General features: G+C 39.5%; 1 protein-coding gene across 2 annotated transcripts in view; it reads left to right on the top strand.

Annotated features, from left to right (window-relative positions):
• The first annotated feature begins 4,130 nt into the window (after nucleotides 1-4,130).
• The window catches only part of PAIP1 (poly(A) binding protein interacting protein 1), a 30,295-nt gene continuing 17,677 nt past the window's right edge, over nucleotides 4,131-16,748 (top strand). Inside the window, exons 1-4 of one of the 2 annotated variants that reach the window (XM_063085971.1) lie at nucleotides 4,131-4,649; nucleotides 5,227-5,396; nucleotides 12,932-13,117; nucleotides 16,601-16,713. In XM_063085971.1, the coding sequence (XP_062942041.1) occupies nucleotides 4,376-4,649; nucleotides 5,227-5,396; nucleotides 12,932-13,117; nucleotides 16,601-16,713 (743 nt within the window). In that variant the 5' untranslated portion in view covers nucleotides 4,131-4,375. The remainder of the gene's footprint in view (nucleotides 4,650-5,226; nucleotides 5,397-12,931; nucleotides 13,118-16,600; nucleotides 16,714-16,748) is intronic. The other variant, XM_063085972.1, reaches the window with a different exon arrangement.

Here is a 16,748-nt window from a genome sequence, read left to right as displayed (position 1 = left end):
GGAGATCTTGTTTACTTTTCACCTAGTTTCCCACAATGGTAACATCTTGCATAACTATAATACAATATCACATCCAGGAAACTGACGATACAATCCACCTACCTTAGTTTCTCATACTGTCATGTGCATGCTCACGTATTTAGTTCTATGCAATTTTATCACATGTGCAGAGTTGTGTAACCACCACCACAGTCAAGAACAGAATAGTTCCATTCCAAGGATTCCTCGTAGTACCTACTCTTTTAATAACCACAACCATATCCCTCCAAACACCCTCTTTCTCTTCCCCCCACCCTTCCTTGATCCCTGGCAACCACTAATCTGTTCTTCATCTTTATAATTTTGTCAAGTGGAATCGCACAATAATCTTTTGAGATTAGCTCTTTTTCACTCAGCGTAATTCCCTTGAGATCCATCAAAGTTGTTGTATCAGTAGTTGTTCCTTTTTCTTGCTGAGTAGTACTTCGTGGTATGAATGTACCACCGTTTAACTTCATTCATTAATGGTCATTTGGGTTGTTTCCAGTTTGGGGTTATTATTAATAAAGCTGCTATAAAGATTTTGGTACAGGTTTTTGTGTAAACATAAATATTCATTTCTCTGGGATAAATGCCCAGGAGTGCAAGTGCTGGGTCGTATGGTAGTTACAAGAATAATTTTTTAAGAAACTGCCAACTGGGGCCGGCCCGTGGCTCACTCGGGAGAGTGCGGTGCTGATAACACCAAGGCCCCGGGTTCGGATCCCATATACAGATGGCCGGTTCGCTCACTGGCTGAGCGTGGTGCTGACAACACCAAGTCAAGGGTTAAGATCCCCTTACCGATCATCTTTTAAAAAAAAAAAAAAAGAAACTGCCAACTGTTTTCCAGAGTGACTATGCCATTGTACATTCTCACCAGCAATATGTGAGTGATTCAGTTTCTAGCTTCTCTACATCCTTGCAAGCATTTGGTATTGTCACTGTGTTTTATTTTAGCTATTGTGATAAGTGGGTAGTGAAATTTCATTGGGGTTTTAATTTTTATTTACCTAACGGCTAATGATAGCCATTCAACATTTTTTTTTCATGGGTTTAAATGCTATCTGCATATTCTCTTCGGTGAAATGTCTATTCCTGTATCTTGTCCGTTTTCTAACTGTATTGTTCTTTTACAGTTGAGTTTTGAGAGTTCTTTATATAGTCTAGATGCAAGCCTTTTGTTGGATATGTGGTTTGCTAATATTTCCTCCCCCACATTTATGAAAATTTTCTTCTGTCAGTTGGACTTAAAAGTTGCACTGTCTACTCCTCCCATAAAGTCCAATTACGATCTTAACATCAATAAATTATGAAAACCAGTCTTCTTTACCGTTGCCATACTGGTGACCCAAGGAAAGGCAGGACTATTACAAGTGAACATTATTATTTATTAAAAACTTATTATGAACAAAGTGCTGGACTAGGATCTAAAGGGGTAGACTTTAAAAGCCTCTGTCTTCAGAAGGCTAATTTAGCAGAGGAAACAGTTAAATAAACCAAATACTAACAATCTGGCATGCCAAAGTGACAAGATAAAGTTCTCCCAGGTTGCTACTATCACAAGGGAGGAAATCTAAGATTAGACAGCTTGGGTAAGTCTTCCTGGAGACCACCTTTCAAGCCCAGTTTAAGGAAACATAGCTTTTCTATGGTTCATAGCAGATCCTTTCCCAATATTGCAGGGATTGGAAACATATTATCCAATCTCTCTGAATTTAGTCCTTCTACTCTCCTTTCATCATAAATTAATAAGAAAGGCATAAATGTAGAGAAGTTTTTTTGATGATTCTCTTCAGGGAGTCCCATAGCTACTCATATTTGTGTGTGTGTTTGTGTGTGAGTGTGTGTGTGGCCTCTTGCCATTTTGCAATACCTAGCACTTGCCAGTGAGCTCTACAACAGTCCGCAGATGAATCTGAGCCCTTGTGATATCTTGACACCTTTTCTGTAAAATGGGGATATGAGAATGTTTACTTCACAGAGTATGTGGATTAAATTATAAAAGTAAAGCTCTTGGAACAGTGGTTGGCACATAATAAAACACAATAAATATTAAGTATTGTTATTATCATGATGCTAAATCCATTCATGTTGTCCCGTCATAATAAGGCTAAAGTTAAATAACAGCAAAAACGTGAAGGATATGTCAATTATCTAACTTATCTAATGAAAGGAGACTGTAAAGACACCTTGACATCACCATAAATGCAGAATGGCCTTATCTTCACATAACAAAGTCCCAGGTGTTAGAGAAGGTGTTAGCCATCATGAAAGTTTCAAGGGGAAACAAAAGGGGGGTGAGGGCAAACAAAAGCCTGGGACAGAATCGGGGCACCTACTTCAGTGGAACATCCAGGATTACTCATTCTCAGTTTTTGAGCATAGTTTCTAGGTCTTTTCTAAATAATAGAGAAATCTGAGTAAGAGACTGAATCAGAATTGGTGGTAATGGGCATGCTGCCAATATGGATTTGGCCATCATATCTTGGGCACAAGTGGTGATAATCAGTTTTGTACCCCATGAATACTCATAACCAATAAAAAGAAAATAATGGCTTTTAAAAGGTTATAAGCATCACCTCATCTAATCTTTAAATTTTAATCTTGTCTGTAATATATGCTCAGTGCTACAACATAGTTATTATTTCACAGATGAGGAAACTGAGGCTCAGAGAAGCTAACCCCCTCATGGTCAGGGTCAAAGCTGGATCCCAACCAAGCTCCAGAAGACTTTCCCTACACCAAAGAACTACACTTGCTGCTGATTTCCTTCCCTGACTTCATTATTTTGCCTAACACCAACAGCATAAATTGTTTATTCATAATTGCCCTCACTAAAGCCATTTTTCTCATTCACTTAGGTGAAGACATTAATGTTTTACTAGTGAGAAGAAAAGACGGTTAAAAAGAGTTTTTGTCCCTAATTGAAATGATTCTTAGGATAAAAAGATTGAAAAACATTAAGTCTTACTTAAAACACAGAGCTAACATCAGAATTTGTGGAAATGGCTCAATTCAACAGTGAAGAAATCAATTTTTTTTCTCCTTTTCTTTTCATTACTTATATTCATCCTTTATTTCGCACTTGCGTTGTCAAACCTGACAAAAACAATTTATACATAAGTTACACTTAAAGAATGTCTAGAAATGTGCGCTGCAATGTGGTAGCCACTAGCCACGTGTGGCTCTTGAGCACTTGAGATGTGCCTAACCCCACCTGAGATGAGCCATAAGTATAAAATAGTAAGAAAAAAAGAGAAACTATGTCATATATATATATGTGTGTGTATAGGCGCTGGCCGGTAAACATGTTAAAACATGTTAAAATAATACCACTTTTCATATACTGGGTTAAATAAAATGTATTAAAGTTAATTTTACCTGTTTCTTTTTACTCGTTTAATATGGCTTCCAAAAAATCTATAATTACATAAGTGGCTTTCATTTGTGCCTCGCATTGTATTTTTATTGGGCAGCACTAGTAGAAGAAGAAAAAGGGAGAGAGTTGCATTGAAATATAGTGCATTTTCTTAAAATTTCTGGAGGGGAACAGAAAAGGGAAGAGATTGAAGCTTGGTCACAGGTGTGACCTACTGTGAATCGAAAAGGGCAGGGGGCGTGTTTTGATTCTGTTCTTACCCTCTCCCCCGCTGCTAACTGAGCAGGTGGCAGAGTTTCTTCCAGGGCCCCTCTTCCCCAGCAGTCCTCGGCCTGGGCCGGTGCCGGCTCATTACATACACCTGCGCGCCGACCGGGGAACGCGTCCGCGAACCCTGGAGCCGGGTCCACGCCCCCTCCCCCCGTATTTTTATTTTCCGGGCATCAACCGTCAGTCTCGCACTTCTCTTCAGAGAGCCACCGAGTAGGTCGGGCTCGCTTGGGGTAAGCGTCGCTTTCTTGCCCCCAGTCTGGCCCGGGGCGTCGAGATGCCCCCACCTGATGCCGGCGGCGAGCAGGGCAGTCCCGTGACCGAGACGCCGCCCGCCGGGTGGCCTGCTTGGCCCCGGCTGCCCGCCAGCGGCGAACGGGAGGAGCGGCGCGCCTGGGGCCTCCGGACCGCGGGGGGCCGCTGTGACCCGCCTTCGCCCCCGCCGCGCTGAAGGCGGGGGAAGCAGCGTTTTGGGGGAGAATTGGAAAGCGGAGGGTAGCCGAGGGGGCGGGCGCTCTGGGGCGGCGGGTGCTCAGGCTGCCGTCCGCTCCGCCCGAAGCGCGGAGGAGCCGAGCCAGGGCCCGCCGCTCTCCTCCTCCATGAGACCCGAGTGAGGCGCAGCGGCTAGAGCCGGCTCGCGGCGCCTCCTCCCGCGTCCTATCCCGAGAGCAGCAGCGGTGGCCCCGGAGGAGGTGGAGGAGGAGCATGTCGGACGGTTTCGATCGGGCCCCAGGTGCTGGTCGGGGCCGGGGCCGGAGCCGGGGCCTGGGCCGCGGAGGGGGCGGGCCTGAGGGCGGCAGTTTCCAGAACGGAGCAGGGCCTGCTGAGCGGCCGCGGCACCAGCCGCCGCTGCAGCCCAAAGCCCCGGGCTTCCTGCAGCCGCCGCCGCTGCGCCAGCCCAGGACGGCCCCGCCGCCAGGGGCCCAGTGCGAGGTCCCCGCCGGCCCCCAGCGGCCTCCCCGGCCCGGGGCGCTCCCAGGTACGGAGCAGCTCTAGGGGACCCCGTCCTCTTGGGCCAACGCTTCCCCATGGCCCTCCGCGCGGGCCGAGGCCCGGCGCGCTGTCTCTTCTCTCTTCCCGGTTCCCCGAAAGCGTCCCCAGCGGGGCCCTCTTGTTACGGGGTAGAGACAGGCCCAGAACCGGGTTTGGAAGGTGGCTGCTGGCATCCTTTGTGCGCCCCGGCTGGGGGAGGGGCTGGGTGCGCGGTCTCTGAGTTCTGCCGTCCGGGGAGGAAGTAAAAATCGCTACCCCCTCCCCAGATCTCTAAAGTGAGACTTCGGGCGAGCAACCACCTCTTTTTAACCATTTCTTTAAAAAAGAGAGGGAGGCAGTCCTCAAGCATTCATTTGGGAGGAGGCAGGTATGTTCATAAATGAGCTAAACTAAGTCTATTGTTCGTTTTTGCAGGCTCTCTGTACATGTTCTGGCGATAACCTTACATTTCGTGATGGTTCCTATTTAACTCTTAAAAACCGGCGCTTTTCACATGGTTTTTCAGTAGATGGGTACATTCATTCCTTTGTATAACTACTAACACCCCTATTTTTGTTTCTCAGAACAAACGAGGCCCCTGAGAGTTCCAGCTAGTTCACAGGATAAAATCCCACAGCAGAACTCGGAGTCAGCAATGGCCAAACCCCAGGTGGTTGTAGCTCCTGTATTAATGTCTAAGCTGTCTGCGAACGCCCCCGAATTTTACCCATCAGGTTATTCTTCTACTTACACAGTAAGTACACTTCATTTCTTACAACTCTGGGTTGATATTACTGGAATGATGTGGTTATTATTTCATTAATCAGAGTGTACATAGAAACACTTCATTATGAATTCTTTGAACTCATGAAGAAACAAAGCTGATTCAAGAATATATTTTTTTAGTTATATTCTAGGTACCAAAAGGTAAGCTTTAGAGAAGGTTGTTTTGTTTTTTCCTGCATCTATAGAGTATAGGCTAATAAACCTGATGTAGCCAAGCAAAGACATCTTCAGTTTAGAAGACTGAAATGTTACCAGACTTTATGGATAAGAATAGTGGCTGGGAAGAGTTGATTTTTAGCAAGATAACTATTAAATGATGGCTTTAGGGAAAATTGAACAGTAGTTTTGCTCTAAACGAATGCTGAGGTAGCTTTTTGAATGTTGAGATATACACATATAGGCTCTTGTTTCCAGTGATTGTTATTCCATTATGTTAAAATATAGAGAAATATTTCTGGTGCTAATTACCTCTTGTATGCAGAATGTTGTAAGGGGTTTTGATGAAGTGTTTACATAGGTATAAAGAACTTTTAAACTTTCAGATTCATCTTTGTCAATAATGTGACCATTTGTAAAAATTGTTATGTTTTCCTTAAATAGCAGAAAGCACAAAGCACAGTTGGGACATGTGAAAGGAATTTGTGCTAAGTAAACCTAGATGAATAAATTAATAGAGATTAATTGTAGAGAGTTGAGGATTGATAATACTTAAACATAGGATCTATTTTCTTAGTTTCATTGAAGTGTAACATAGAATAGTGTACATAAGGATTAATTCAATGTTTACAAAGTGAACTCTCAGGTAACCAGCAACCCAGTCAAGAAATGGAACTTTATCAACATCCCAAAAGCCCCCTCTCTCCTTCTAATCATTACTGATGTCCAAGGTTAACTACTATTTTGACTTAGAATGGTTTTGCCTGCTATCAAGGTTTTTACATAAATGGAGTCATACAGAATATATTCTTTCTCACTTTCACTCAACATCAAAACTCATTGTAGCTTGTAATTGGAGGTGATTTATTCTCATAGCATTCCAGTGAAGGGATATATCACAGTCCCATTTGTTGATGAACGTTGGATAGGTTCCACTTTGGGGCTATTATGAATAGGGTTCCTATTCCTGTCTGTGTCTTGGTGGATATATGCTTTTATTTCTGTTTAGTATATACCAAGGAGTGGAATTGCTGAAACATAGGATAGCCAGCTTTAGTAGAGACTGCCAGATAGTTTTCCAAAGAGATTATTCCACTGTACACTGAGTAGTATATGATTTCCAGTTCTATTTCCTGGTCAGCACCTGGTATTTTCTGTTTAAGTTTAGCCATTCTGGTGGCTGTGTGGTATCTAGTTGTGGTTTTAGCTTGTATTTCCCTTATAACTAACAATGGTATACCTTTTTGGCTCTCCTTCCATGTTTGATAGGAAAAGTTTGGAAAAGCTATACTCCATATTTTAGAAACTTTATGTATAGGAAAAAGCTTTGGGATTGGAAAAGGAAAAGTGTGGGCATAGCAGGAAGAGCAGTTGATTTGAGATGGAAAGGGCCATTTATCATGTAAAGTAGAAATAAGGACAGCTTGGATTCTTGCCAGAAAATTGTATTTGGCTCAAAGAGTGAAAGAACTGTTGGAGGGCTGTGAGTAGTTGAATAAACTCCTATGGATGCTTGCTTTCTAGCAGCCACAAACAGTTCCTCATTTGTTTCTCTCCCTATTGACTTGGGCTGTTTTATGATGGGAGGGATACAATGGGGTTTTTTTTTTTTTTCTTAGTCCTGTACCAACTATTTTTACATAGTTCAAGTAACTGCTGGGCTGTAGAGCAATGTATTAAGTACTGTATTATTTTGAGCCTGTCGTCTTTCAGGTATTCCTTGCTATTCTCTAGTAGATCAGCTCCTTCTATTCTCTATTTGCCAGAACAGATTGAGAACTGGGAGCCTATGTGGCCTGCAGATGTGTCTTCTTTGGCCCTTAGTGTTTTTTTTGTTTTGTTTTCTTTTTTTTTAAGTTAGTTTGTAACAACACTTGAGTTAGATATTGCAAATCTGAATTTTCTGGTTTCTCTTGAAATCATAAGATCTGGCCATAGTGGGCTGTCATTTTAATAGGGCAAAAATTGGTTGGAGCTGAATATAGGCAGTCCATGTAAATGGAGTATGTGAGCTCTAATTTACTTAATTCATTTGTAACCCACCTGGATTCTGTAGGCATTCAGACTTGCTACCCCTATTCTGCTACGGTCTCTGTCCTTACTAGTTTACCTTAACATTTTCCTCAGTCAAGATGAAGAGTTTTTCTCAATCCCCTTATTCACAAAACAGCCAAATCCTAGTTTTTCCCTTGACTCTTAGGATAAGATCTTATTGTGAGGAAATTTTTCCTTATAAAGATTGAGCATCCCTAACCTGAAATCTGAAATGCTTTAAAATCCTAAACTTTTTGAGCACTGACATAACACAAGTAGAAAATAACACACCTGATCTCATGTGATGGGTCATGTGTCTCATGCACAAAACTATTTAAAATATTGCATAAAGTTACCTTCAGGCTGTGTGTATAAGGTATATATGAAAAATAAATGAATTTCGTGTTTAGACTTGGGTCTGAGCCCCAGGATATCTCACTATATATTTGCAAATACCCAAAGCTGAAAAAATCTGAAATCTGAAACACGTCCCAAGCATTTCAGATAAAGGATACTTGGCCTGTAGGAACAGTAATCCAGTGTTATCTGTATTCAGTCACTCAACAAATAGTTGAATACTTATCAATCAAGCACTGGTGATAAAGCAGTGAATAAAATGGACAAAAATTCCTATCTTCATGGATCCTCTACTCTAGTGGTCTCCTAGCTCAGTTTCTGAAATTTCTCAAGTATGCTTTTGTTCTACCCATGAAGATCTGTTGCCTGGTATCCCTGAGCTAGGTCTGCTCTTAAGAATGCTTTTTCTAACAGCTTTTATGGTAGTCTTTTGCTGTGCTTTCTTAACTCTTTCAAAGCCCCAATCCCTGTTATTTTCAGTCCTTCCTCTAATCCTGCTGCTAGAATTTCCTACTCTCCATGCCTTCTTACCACCAGTTAGTTGCTATATCCTTCTATTCCTGGCTTTTGCTTCTTCTCAGACAAACTGTTAAACATGACTATTTAATTTTCACTTGCCAGAACCAAAAATTCCACATAGGAATTCATCAAACATTTATTAAGAGACAAAAGTCCCCACTCCACCTCCAAAACAAGCTTTTTTCCTAAGAGCATCCCCTTTCAAGTTACTGCCCAGTTTTTCTTCCACCTTTCAGTAGTAACATTCTCCAACATGTAAAAGTATTAATTATTAGAACTGCTTTACCTCTCACTAACTATTCAAACCTCTGTAGTCTTTTTTTTTTTTTTTTTTTTTTTTTTGTCTTTTTTGTGACCGGCACTCAGCCAGTGAGTGCACGGGCCATTCCTATATAGGATCCAAACCCGGGGCCTTGGTGTTCTCAGCACCACACTCTCCCTTGTGAGCCGCAGGCTGGCCCTTGAGCATCTCTTCTTACTTACCTTTCCCTTTGGCCTCTCAACTTGGAGATCATTCCTTCTCTCCTCAAATGGCAGCTCCTGAGGTTCTGTCTTTTTTTTTTTTTTAATCACCTTTCCGTGTGCTAGTAACCTGGAAATCTAATTTTTCTTCTGAACTCCAGGGTTGTGTTTCTGTTTGTTTGACCTCTTCATGAGTATCTCACATTCAAGCTCAAGTATAAAACAATCTATCTTCTGCCATTCTATTCTTTCTGACTAGCTACTTAGGCTAAAAACTTGTTGGTGTATTGACTCACCTCTCCTTCACACCCTTGCCCCCGTCAATCCAGCTAACTGAAGTAGTCTTGACTATTCCACCACTTTAGTGTTTTATCAGTTTCTTTTTATTCCTACTGCCTTGGATTAGGTTCACATCTTTTTTTTTTAAAGGTGACCAGTAAGGGGATCTTAATCCTTGACTTGGTGTTATCAGCACAACGCTCTCCCAAGTGAGCTAACCGGCCATCCCTATATCGGGATTCAAACCTGTGGCTTTGGTGTTATCAGCACCACACACTCCCAGATGAGCCATGGGCTGGCCCTAGGTTCTCATCTTTTGACAATATATACAAAGTCCCTACCGTGAAAAGTGCATTTTCTAACTGATGTCTCTCCTAATCTCTGCCATAGAATTCTTTCTAAGAAAAATAAAGCTTGAAAATATTCCTCAGCTTGGAAGCCATTTGACTCCACATTGAAAAGTAAAGAAACTTTAAAAAATCTGGTCTCAGAGAACTAATGCAGGCTTTAATTCAAACACATTGGAGTGCTTGTCTGTTCAGAATACTCCATGCATCTTTGCTTAAAACAGCAGCCGCTAGATCCTCTGTTTTGCTATATTCACAGTAGCTCTGCTTTCCTCTTTTACTTATCAGACTTCACATTTTCATAAAAGAGTTCTGTTGACTTTAGAACACTGATTTCCAGTTTTTCTTTTTTGTTAAACTGCACTTTTGCCACAATGAATGACATTTGATAGAGGAGATGAGTAACTTCAGCTGGGACCTGCAGACTTGCCTTCCTGCTTTTCATTATCATTAATAGTGGTAGGATACTACAAGTCTGTAAAACTATCAACTGTACATTAAAAATTTAAACTTGTTTTTAATTATAAAATTCACACATGTATGTGGTTAACATTAAGCATGTTAATGTATACATTTATTATGCTTAACCGTTATCACAATTTTATAACAAAGGGTCAGTATTTATAAGAACATTTTTTTAGAGATAAATACTGTTGTCCCTTGTCTCTTTCCAGAAATTTTCTCTTCCTATACAAGTAAATCTTTTTTTAAAACTGAGTTGAACTAAAATATGGTTCTGTACTCTTTTCATTTAACACATGATCTCTAGAGATATTTCTCTATTGGTACATGTAAATATATCTTGTTAAATGGCTATATATATTCCATTATACAGAATATATGGTAATTTATTTAACCAATTCCTCATTAATGGATTGTTAGATGTAATTTTTTTTTTTTTTTTTTGGCGGGGGGCAATGAATATCCTTGTATGTAATGTCGAAGCTGGATTTTAAGCCTTTGTCAGTTATTTTTAGTATAGAGGTTACAGACTTGGTTCTGTGCTCAGTTTTTTTAACTAGCTGTGTGACCAGGCACAAATTAAGTTATAGTGCCTTGTCCTTCCTTGTCCTCTCCCCTGTTTTTCCCACTGCCTTTAGAGCCATTCTCCATAATGTGGCACCTACACGATCCACTTATCTGCCTCGTTGACCTCATTAGCTACTGCCTCATTCTCAGTTTTTATGTTCTGGCCATTCTTTTTCTTTCTCAAAGGTATTTGGCCAAGTACCTACTTCCACAGGCCTGTATGTTTCTTGTGCCCACTGTATAGGATATCTTTCCTCAGATATTTGTATGGCTGGATCTTTTTTTTCTTTGTCTCAGTTTAGATGTTAACTCTTGAGAATCTTTCTCTGACCTTTTTTTTTTTTCTTTTCTTTGTAGTATATTTCAATGACTGTGTCTTCCATTATGGAATATGAGCTCCATAAGAGAAGGACTTTATCTGCTTTATTCGTGTCAGACACTCATGTCATGGCAGTACCCCCAGCCTATAAGTCTTTGGCACTTAGTAGGTCCTCAATACTGTTTTGAATCAATAACCGAAGTGACTTAAGTGCTGCGTGCCTGTTTCTTCTGTGCAGAGGGGATAGTAATGTTTACCTGAAAGTTTTCTAGGGTTAAGTGAGATACATGCAAAGTCCTTACAGTGTCTATCCAATACTGCATATGCAACTGGTGGCTATTAGCTTATTAATTAATCAGTGTACCATTCTAGCTGCCAAGAACTATAGCTTTTTATCATTCTACTTTTTGGATACTTTTTATCCTTTAGCCCCTTTATGTGTGAGTACTTGGCTATTGTATTTGGAATATATTTCAGTATTCTCCTATAGGTTTAAAATGTAATTTAGTTGTTGAACACAGTGCTTTACTATGTCCTGATCACTGGTCCAAGGGAATTTACTCATTAACTCATTTAATCCTCAAGAGGCATATTTGTAATGTTTATGATTAGTAAATTTCATCAACAGTAATACCTTCTTTTACAGTAGAGTTAACTTGGATTCAGCTTGTATGATCAGACAAAAATTTAATGTATGAGAGTTTTTCTGATCTTCTGCTCAGTGAACATTACGTGAGCATGGTACATGAACTTGAATCTGCTATTCCTGCAGCTGGCCTTATTTCCTGAGTGACTCTCATAGTACATGCAACTTGTGATAAGTATCACTTTAGTGTCTAAAAGTATATAAAAATTATGCAGCAAGACCTCTAAATGATGGTCAGCTGAAAATACCAACAATGGAGGCACAACTGGACAACTGGCTGTGTTAGTCTTTCTACTAAGCCTGTGTTCATCTCCAACATTAAACTTTTCTAAGAGTATTTTTGACTGTGTGATTCTTTTTTTTCTTTATGCACTCACTAGCTTTAGAATTTAATCTCTTCATAAGATGCTTCTGTACTGTAGTCATAATTTTTTCATGTGGTTTCTTATTTGACTCCATTTGGAAAAGGATAAATTTCATCAAGCAATGTAGTTATAATTAGAACACAACTGTTATGTAAACATTGAAATGCTTTGGGTGGTATTCCAGGTATTGAGATTGTAAACGTTGCTATTCTGGTCCGATACCTTTTTCAATTTGACCTCCTCAGCCTCCTGCCATTAATTAAAAGGTTGGGCACTACCAAAGGTGGTACTGGTGGAGACATCAGCTGGAAACTACAGCTGCTATCAAAGTTGGTTAGAAACCTGGATGTAGCAGCCAAAAAAGTATCCTACCATTTTTACACCATGATGAAATTTTATAGTTACTTGAGCAGCTACATGTGTTTTCCTATCCTTGGGGATTAACAAATGACTAAACATTGCTAGGTTTTTTCAATCCAAAAATTGTCAAACATCTACAAGAATATAGAGTATGGTGTAATGTATCCCCATAGCCTCAACAGGCAGACTACATGTGGCCATTCTTGTTTCTATATTCCTGTTCTGTCTTTCCCGTCCCATTTGGAAGCAAATTCTGGATCTTGTTTCATCCATAAATAGATCAGATTCTTAATTTTGCTTATTGACATTGTAGTGAAATATTGGTTTTAAACTTTATTTCTCAGCCATTTGTAAATTTGCCAGGAATGAGAAGACAATTCCCTGTCCAGCTAAATGGAGCCCTTCTGTTCTTACATTACAACAGTTCAGCTATTAAGGAAGAGAGAGAGCTCAGTGGACTTTATTTTATTAAAGAACATAACAAACCTTATCATATGAAGGATCCAAAAAAACGCAAAAGAACAAAAACCATTTATGCTAGAAAAATCCCAACTTAAAGCCACCTCATTTGTTTTAGACAGTTGCATGGATTTAAATTTTTAATTTTTAAAAAAAATTTTTGATTTGTAGGAATCCTATGAGGATGGTTGTGAGGATTATCCCACTCTGTCAGAATATGTTCAGGATTTTTTGAATCACCTTACAGAGCAGCCTGGCAGTTTTGAAACTGAAATTGAACTGTTTGCAGAGACCCTTAATGGCTGGGTTACAACAGATGATGCTTTGCAAGAACTTGTGGAACTCATCTATCAACAGGTAGGTTGGATAGGTTGGCTAATAGCATGGTTTTCAGATAGCTTTCTTGAAGCCCAAGGAGAGCAGCTACTCCTTGAAGGAGGGCAGATTCATATTCACCTGCCTCTACACTTATTAACTCTTTATGGTTTAGGGGAGCTTTTAAATCTGTCTTGTATAAAATTGCTATAGTTAGGCTGGACTGCAAATTATTCTGTGTAGCCAAGGTTCTATACAGGCAGTATTGTATAGAAGGAGATTTGGGCACTTACAAGGAAGACTACATAAGTATCACACCTATTCCCCACTCCGTTTTATATGCTCTGAAGTTAATACACAAAAAGACTGCAGTTCTTTTCTCCTGTGTATTAATTATATAGCACTGTTGGAGTAGGTGAGAAAAAAATCATGGGAGAACTTTCTTGTTTCATAAATGGCTTTTTTTTTTTTAAAGCCAGACTTAAAAATGTTCTCAGCCTTAACATTTCTACTTGTCATTACTTTCTTTTAAAATTTAGGGATTTACTTGTTAATTTCTTGAAAGTCTAATGTCAGTTGAGATTTTTTCATCACACACATTTAGTTTTGATCCCAGCATTTTGTGACACAATGTGATTTTAAGGGTGAAAAATGCGGTAGACAACATTGGGCTTCTTAAGGTAAAAATTAAGGTCAGTGTGAGACTGGCAAAAAAACAGTAGGAGATGAACAGAAGTATAAACTTAATGTTCTTTAAGTCTTTGCTAAAAGAGCAACTCAAATCTGGAAGATGTGGAAGGGTGGTTATAATAGCAAGTTGATTATATCCTACCTAATGTTGCATTTGGCTACTTTTCCAAGTGGTACTGGACTATTTACTGGACCCCAAGGTTGCCTAGGCAACTCTCAGGTTTTAGGAATATGCCTGAGATTTTAGGAAGGTAGAACTGTTGTATTTCTTTTTCCTACTTTCTGCCTCTAAGTGGGTTGAAAAGGAATATGAGTTAAGAAAATGGAAGAAATATACTTATTTATTGTTGCTTTTCAGATCTCTCCTATTTAGTTTCAGCTATTTTAATAGACTGCATGATTACAGTTCTTCGGGGCTGGGTGGAGGGTTGTAACCTGACGAGCTACAACTATTTCTGTGATTGTCTTAAAGCCAATTCTTCAAATATGTACTCAGTATTAAAGTTTTAACATTCTGTGGTCAATGATACATAGTTTTATCAAGATAGGTTTATCAATGATACATAGTTTCATTGAGGTAATTTATGGAAATTTACTCATAGCAACTAACAAGAGGACCTACTGTAAAAGATCACAGATTAAATATACACATTCCACTTTGATCTCACCCCAAACACCACTAAAATGATAGTATGAGGTTTTAAAAAGGCAGAAGCCCATAAAGTCAAGAGGAAAGGAGATAGAAGCACCAGTTTTGAGACTAGAAAGCAGGTGGGTGAGTGGTAACGTGATCTAAAGTTGAAATCCAAGCCAGTGGGGAAAGCTGAGGATCACCCTGACTTATAATGCAGAATCTCCAAAAGGCTGTAGGATAAGGATGGAATGAGGCTGAAAAGATTGCTTGAGAATTTAAAAGATGAGACCCTACAGATCTTTTTTCATTGAGTAGCTGGTTTGAAGTTTTATTGTAACCCTTCTCAAGAAGTTAACAAAGGAGGTATTCCACCAAAAAGAGGAATTAAAACCAAGGATGAAGACATGGGAACCAGAAACTAGGGAATATAGGAGAAGGTAAGTGAATCATGCACATGATGGTGAAGTGAGATCCCAGGACAATAGCTGCCTGCATGGCAGACCTAGAGCAGCCCAGCTTCACTGGAATAGGTCAGAAGTCTCCAGGAAAGATTTTCCTGGTAAGATGAGCAGATCTGCTATGTTTGAAGATAATGAGAAATTTACAAACTAGTGAGTTTTATATACTTCAATGAGAAGTATATAAAAAAGTACAAAACTGAGCATCTTGGGAAAACAAAGTTGTGCAAAAAAGGAAAAATTGAAAAATTGTAACATATCATTCAGCTATAAATGGAAACACTACTACTAAGTAAAATTTTGATAAAACCATATCGGTAGGTAGAGAGAGTGGGAAATAGAGGAATGGGGTATAGTTAAACAGGATGAGAGCTAAAAGTTCATCTTCCATGGTGGGAAGCTGGTAAGAAATAACATCTAAACTGAAATCCTGTAACATGGAGACAGGTTAAAACCTTTTTAGCTGAAAGAATTGAAAATGGTTGTCTATAGGAGTAAAGTTGGGGGAAGTAAAAAACATTGAATAACAAGCCTTGTAGAACTCAAGTCTTTAAGTCGTATATGTGATAACTTTAAAAAGAAACTAAAGGAAGACAGATTATGCCAATAATGGGAAAAAGTATGTTTGAATTTCAAGTCCTTTGTGGTACCAGCTAAAATATATTTGATATCAGGAGAAATCAGTCTTTTTCCCTTGATGTGAAATATATGGGGTCCCATGTGAGTAAGGAAATAATTAGAAATGAAAAAATATAGTAATTATAAAGCACTTGCCAGGCAGTGCTAAGCAGTTCACACATAGTAAAACCATTTAATCCTCAGTGGTTGTAAGGTATTACTCTTATTCCCATTTTATACGTATCTTATTAAAAAGGTTAAATGACCTGTCTGAGGTTACCACAACCAGTAAGTAGACACATGGTGGTGTCAAAGGAGCATCAGGCCATTTTAGATCTATCTAGTCTCTGTGGGTGATTACCTTTGTGACCTTGGCCAAATCCTGTAACCTCTTAAAGTGTGTTTTCTTGCCTAATATTATATTCCCTAATATTTTCCTTTAAAAGCTGCAATTAAAGTTGAACTTCCTAAGTATTGCTTTGTTTATATCACACAATCTTTGATATGTAATGTTTTCACACTTTTATTTATTTTTTTAAATAGCTTAGTTCCCTCTTTACCCTAAGTGTTTTTAGAATGTTCTTTAAGTGTTAGTCTCTAGCACTGGGTACCATTAATCACCTCTTTAGGAAGCAGACTGAAGCTCAAGGAAGTTTAGTGATGTCCAGGGTCACAAAGCAGAATGCCCGGGCATCTTGTTCTGGACTGCTAGACACCACAGTCTCTACTGCCTGCCCTGAGAAGTACCACTGGTTAGTAGTTTGGTACATATTCTCCTTGTTCATAATTGTCACCATGCAGTTGGGTGCATGTGCATATTTTCTGCAAAAGTGGGTTAGTATCGAGACATCATCTGTTTGCTTTCTGGTAACCTCAGGTAAATATGGGGAGGACTGGGGGAAGAAGTTGCCTTAAATATTTTTCACTGTACTTGTTCTTGGTGTAAGATTGGGAGGGAGAGTGAACTTAATTTCCTTATGCCTGTCAATTACATACAAAGACTTATGTGTTTTTCTGTATGATATGGTCAGTTTCGGGAACCAAAATGTTTTTTTTGTATTGCTGTTAAGTGTTTGCATTAATAACAGTGTATCTGTGTTATACAAAACTTTTCTTTTTTAAAAGGCCACGTCTATCCCAAATTTCTCTTACATGGGAGCTCGCCTGTGTAATTACCTGTCTCATCATCTGACAATTAGCCCACAGAGTGGCACCTTCCGCCAGTTGCTACTTCAGAGGTAAGTGTGAATATGAAATTGAAGGAAAACTGCTT

The sequence above is a fragment of the Cynocephalus volans genome, chromosome 2 (genome assembly GCF_027409185.1).
Source record: "Cynocephalus volans isolate mCynVol1 chromosome 2, mCynVol1.pri, whole genome shotgun sequence".
Lineage (NCBI taxonomy): Eukaryota > Metazoa > Chordata > Mammalia > Dermoptera > Cynocephalidae > Cynocephalus > Cynocephalus volans.
Note: the sequence above shows the minus strand (reverse complement) of the source record. Positions and strands in the feature narration are given on the sequence as shown.